General features: G+C 42.4%; 1 protein-coding gene across 1 annotated transcript in view; it reads right to left on the bottom strand.

Moving 5' to 3' along the window:
• The window catches only part of LOC306795221 (1-phosphatidylinositol 4,5-bisphosphate phosphodiesterase delta-3-A-like), a gene marked incomplete at its 5' end in the record, with an annotated part of 34464 nt that continues 28464 nt past the window's right edge, over positions 1-6000 (bottom strand). The window contains 7 exons of the mRNA XM_079293664.1: positions 1-214; positions 688-837; positions 1313-1448; positions 2897-3075; positions 3252-3368; positions 3862-4015; positions 4105-4248. Of these exons, the coding sequence (XP_079149790.1) occupies positions 66-214; positions 688-837; positions 1313-1448; positions 2897-3075; positions 3252-3368; positions 3862-4015; positions 4105-4248 (1029 nt within the window). The 3' untranslated portion in view covers positions 1-65. The remainder of the gene's footprint in view (positions 215-687; positions 838-1312; positions 1449-2896; positions 3076-3251; positions 3369-3861; positions 4016-4104; positions 4249-6000) is intronic.

Genomic DNA, 6000 nt, shown 5'->3' with positions numbered 1-6000 from the left:
ATATGTCTGGGGACCCATGGCAGCTTCCACTCTTCATATTGCTACTGTATGTGGGAGAGATGGGCTTAGGGTTTCTTGGTTGAAGACTTGGCCGGTGACTTAGCTGATGATTTTGAGGGACTGCTCTGACATTGGGTGACCTTAAGATGGACGAAGAGGGAGGAGGGCGAGAGGCTGGAGCCATCCAGCTTGAGCAGTCGGACGTGACGGTAACCTGCAGAGATAAAGGAAAGGACAAACTGAATCGAGTGCTGACTAGGAGGACGTCCTCTCATGTCAGTAGTAAGAGGGCTACTTAGCTGTTATCAGACAATGTTCTGCAGTGTTTTTGGCTAACAGAGCTAACAGCCAACGAGGCTAATTCAGCTTATGGCGCTAACAGCTAACGTAAGTGTGAGGAAGTGTTACACAGCCAACATGAAGCGTTACACAGTCAACTACAGTTCAGCTGCACAAAGCCAGTGCAGATAACTGCATGAATTAAAATGAGAGCATAATATGTCAGCGGTCTAGACTTGGGGCAATTGTGGATTGCTTTTATTCAATCAAACACTACAGCAATGCTCTTTACACACCTGGCAATGATCTGAACTCTACTGAGTGCACTAGCTCATACATATTTGCACCCTCAAATAAGTAATTGGTACAGTCCCCTTAACAGCCAGACTCTACCATCCCCACACGCACCTGTGCGGAGACTCGTAAAAGGCAGGGTGAATTGCCCTAGGAAGTCATTGCTTGAGGTATAGTCATGGTCCTCCACCATGAAGCGAACCAGTGCCAGGTCAGGGACATGGACGGTAAAGTTGAAGGTACAGTCCCATCGTGGGTTAAAGCCTGGAACAATGAAAGACCACATGCTAACAGACTTATTCACACCAAATTTGTGCAATTTTACTTGCTCATGTTCTATCATGCTCATGCAGTAAGTGCTTCCCAACCTTGATGTACCTCCACAGCCCTGTCAGATGAGCTCAAGTACCCCTTTATCAACACATCATGTTCCAAATGTGTTTTTTGAATTTGTTTTGAATTGATGTTAAACTGGGTGGTACTTAACACTATTAATTGTATAAAAGTGGATATTGTTACAACTGTCAATGCTTCGGTTAGTTTGCATTCCTTATTCAACTGTTTTCAACCAGGGTCCATTTACAGTTTTTTCCTGGAGCTTTCAACTAGATCGCATGGTGTTTTCAGCGACAATATCAATTGTAAGACATCTCTCAAGCTGTGTAGAAATTCCTATATGATGTTGATGAAGCCATTTCATTTGACATAGGGTATTTCTTTCAATAGGGTAGGTATTTACCATTGTTGTCGACATGATGAGTTTTCTTCTTGTTGTTGTCTATGGGAACACCATGTACCTCCACCCACACCTGAGGGTCCACAATTGAGCTGGGTTTGTCCCATTCTGGTTTCGGCAACTGCTGAGCTGAAATGACCTAGAACAACAATAAAATCAGAGCTTGATCTGATTAAAGCAGCAAGAAGAGCTTATCCAGCAACAGTTCTGACACTTTGATGCAGTGACACTCTTTGAGTATACTATTGTGGTATAGATTTCCACCATGGCTTGTGTTTGTATTGAAAATGTTACAACTCCCTAGAACAGAGGTCTTCAACAGGGGGTCCTGCAGGGTGTCCGCGAAAGTTTTGGTTGATTAGACAATTTAAAAAAATTAAAAAAATTCTCTAAACATGAATCTGTCCATTATTTTAATAGTTCAGTTTTGTATGAAAGATAACAGGTATGTTTATGGATGGCAGTGGCACTAATAGGCCATCACTCATTTTTCGTTTCCACATTTATGTTTTAAATGAAAACATCAATTTGTACAGCTTGTATGCATGATTATCATGCAATTGACAGACAATGTTGATATTGGCATTGGTATCAGCTGACAAGTGTTATGGGAAAATATGTCATGGTCTTATGCTTTAGGATTGAAGAATGTAAGTCTTTAAAAGTGCAGGCACAAAACCTATTTGAGTAGATGATTCTATCCGTTTTGCATCCAGGTGTCTTGTTATCTGTTATCTTATCTGTTTTCCTGTGCATTGTTTCTGTCTTCAAAGACGGCGACACACAGAGGTTTAGATTATGGTACTTCCTGATGAGCATCAGCTGAAGAGCATGACCCTCTGTATGTATATGTGATGTGTGATGGTAAAACAGGTTTATTCAGACTCTGTATTTCTTGTATCTGAACTCTTTGATTGGGTCACAGTGACCCAATCAAAGGAAGCAGTATAAAGGTCCATGTATCTGACTATGTTGTCAGAGCACCTCTTACAGATGACGGTGATGTATCTGTGAGACAGTGTTCTCTTTGCTTGCAAGCAAATAAATTGACTATTACAACCTTGATCGTTCATCCAGACTCTGTTTCATTTGACATTGATTTGATAACACTTTGACACTCTTCTCCCGACTTTTCATTGAAATATTCCACAACACAAGGTATGTTTATAAAAGGCAGTGGCACGGCCTCCCTACTCACTGTACCTTGCACATGTTTAAAATAAAAACATGAATATATGAACCTGTGTCTTATTTGAATAGCTTAGTATTGAATGCACAATAAAGAGGTATGTTTATACATGGTACTAGGCCCATTTAATATAAAACACAATTATATACAATATATATAGTCGGGGGTCCCTGCTCCATCTCTCTATCAGTTCGGGGGTCCTCGGCCTGAAAAACGTTGAAGATCCCTGCACTAGAACCATTGCAGTAAGAAACATTCAGGCCAGTCACGATGATTACATTATCGACTTATTGTATGATATATGGACTTAACCTTGAAAATATTGATATTATCAATATTGTACAATATATGGACTTGACATTGATCATTTATTTATCATTCATCATTAGGCATCTTACCCGAACAGTGAGCAGAACAGGTCTGTGGCCAGAACCTCCACCAACATTCTCCGGGTTGAAGGTGCTGTCGGGCTGGCACATGAAGGGAGGTTTCAACGTGTACCCACAGTGATTGTTCTGCAGGAACTTGCCTTCGTTGAGGTCCATCTGCTCACCAGGTGTCTGAAAATTTAAAGCAACTGGAGAAAGCACAACTGTGTTACCAGCATACAACAACCCTGTTCTTTTGATGCTACTGGGGCTGGGATGTGGGGGGTATGGGTAGCACACAATGAGTGGACTAAGAAGACTGTGTAACAACTCTTGTTTACTCTGTCTGCTTCTCTTGTGAATAGAAAATAAAATGAGCTCTTACCAATTTGACAGCCTGCGTTCCACATCTCCTGAGGGTTGTAGTTGGAGGACTGGAGGCGCTGGCCTGACGGGTAAATCCTGCTCAGCTGGTGGCTGTTGTGACGGACAAAATACATCCCTGGAGGGACAGGACAAGAAAAGTCCAATTCATTTAGTAATTGTTAAAGAAAGCTAAAGAAGCTAAAGAAAAACTAATTTAGCTTTTGTCCTTGTGCTGCCTGAACAAGATAGAATCAATCGGTAACTGTTTGTATCAACCAAATCTTAATCATTTGTGGGCAGCATGCAAACTATTTCTCTTTAATTTTAGAAAGATATACCCTTTTTCCACCAACATTATTGCGTATATAGGGAAGCCAATGCGGTAGTGTCCCAAAACATGCATTCTGTCTACTGACCACCAGGGGGCGACTCCTCTGGTTGTATAGACGTCTATGAGAAAATGACTCTACTTCTCTCTTGATTCATTACATCAGTAAACATTGTAAACATGAGTTTATGGTCTCAATCTCTCGTTTCAAGTCTTCTTAAATACAGCATGATGTTCATTTAGTGAATTATGGTCCTTTTAAGTTTGCTTAGTTTAGTTTAGTCACATGCACACATCATACCTGAGTCCTTCGCGTGCCTGAGCGCTTCACTTTCGGAAAAAGACGACATGTTAGTTGCAGGGCCTTTGGCTGCTTGCTCAAAGCTTTTAAAGGGAACACTGCGGGTGTACACCACCAGCTCTGACAGCTCTGGACTCAGCTTAGACACACCTGGCTGAGATGACACACACACAAAGCCATCACATTACACAAAAAAACATGATGGGGAGCCACTGCTGCTACTGCTGGTGGTGCCGTACCCACCTTCTTGTCCTCTGTCTTTTGGCCGGGTTTGCCTTCGGCGCGGCTGGCCTCCTCGTCTGAGGAGCTGAGGTCTGAAGAGCTGGAAGAACGTTCCTCAAACGCATGTTCCTTCTTCCCCTTCACCAGGATTTTACCCTTAAGATCCTACGCACGCAACCAAGACATTTACACAAACGATACATTAACAACTTGTTTGAAACTGATTCTTATTTTGTTGTGCATAGAAAACCGCTAGAGCGGCAGTTGCAGCCACCATGACTGCTACATTACGATCCCCACTCTTATTAAAGCAGTGGTGGGCTGTCAGGGCCTGCAAGGCCTTCTCTGCTGGCCTAAACAGAATCACAAAGCTATATATATTTTAGAATTTAATAATTTTTCTTAAATACACCATGTATTATAATTTATAAAAATATTTTTCCCATTATCTTATTGTCTCATTGCACAGCTCCTGTCTTCCTCAGTTGCTCTGCTTCCAGTGCAGCTTGTTTTAAGTAGAGCTTTTATCCAATCAGATCTCACCTCTGTGTCTCTAGGTAAGAACAGAGCCAGAGGCCTGCAGAGTCTCACCTGCATCCATGTGCAGTTTAAGTGAATGGGGACGATGTTGTTGATTGTCATCGTGTTCAACCAATCAGATCTTTAGTTTGACATGCTGGGTGTATTCTTTGAATGTGTCAGAACCTGCTAGCTGGCCTACAAGTACGTGATTGGTCAGTGGGCTAGCCTGACGTGTTGGGTGGTGACAATCCCAAAATCTGCTGCCTCTGTGGAGCGGACATTTTTAGCCGTCAAACACATTAAAACCTACTCAAGAAATACAACTATGGAGGCTCGACTGTCTTCACTGGCGTCCATGAATGGAGAAGGACTTCTTACTGGAACTAAAACGCACGGATTTACTGAACAACCGTGAGATTAAACTCTGTTAACAAAGAAAGGAGGATGCACTTTGTCTTTAAATAGTGAACAGCAGCTCTGGTAATTAAATGCGTTTGTTTTTACATCTGCAGTAGCTTTAATATGCTTGTTTATATATTATTATTTGTAAAACTTGTTTTTATGAAGATTTTTGTTTGGTTTTATATGTGATAGTCCAATGTTGCACTGGGGACATATTTAGCAGGTGCCAGTGCTGGCAACTTGGCGACTTTATCACTAAATCTGGTGACTTTCCAAACCCTCATGGAGACTTTTTTTGTCAAAAGCTACTAGTGACAAATCTAGCGACTTGTTCTGGTGTTATTGGAGAATTTTCTGGTGTTTTGACGTTAAAGCAGTACGTTCTGCACTGTGGTGAACGAGCAGCGGGTGCTGCTGTGAGCCCCTCCGCCGCCGCCCACAGAAGCCTTGCGCTGCAGTCAGAGCAGAGAGGAGACGCACTCTCGGCAGATAGTGTATTTATAGATGTTGGCTTCATTTTTACACGAAACAAATAATAAGCGTAGCTGTGTTTCAGCTGCAGGACAGCAGTGAAGGCCCAGGTATAACATGCACGGCCCGCCACTGTATTATAGTAATACAGCTACTACCACTACTACTTTATCAGAGATATTTATTTTCATGCATGCTCAGAACATCATGCTTGTTATCTGTAGTCTTTGCGGGGTGGTCAAGTGCAACTTTTTGGCTCAGAGGCGACCGTCGGCCTTAGTTCTTTGATGGTGATTTGGTGTGTCTGATTCCTAACATTAATGCTCCAGTGCTGTGCTTCATTTCAGACCAAGCCACTCCCTCCTGCCTAGCAGTAACCCTTTTCCTGCCTTTTCCATCACCTTCCCCGCCCACATACTCACCGACCTCCCATTTTCCCGAATCCTCCTCTGAGTATATTTACCAGCCCTTTTCCACACACACAGATTGTGATGTTGCATATGCCCTTACTTCCCAGCCATC

Source organism: Melanostigma gelatinosum (genome assembly GCF_949748355.1).
Source record: "Melanostigma gelatinosum genome assembly, chromosome: 21".
NCBI lineage: Eukaryota > Metazoa > Chordata > Actinopteri > Perciformes > Zoarcidae > Melanostigma > Melanostigma gelatinosum.
Note: the sequence above shows the minus strand (reverse complement) of the source record. Positions and strands in the feature narration are given on the sequence as shown.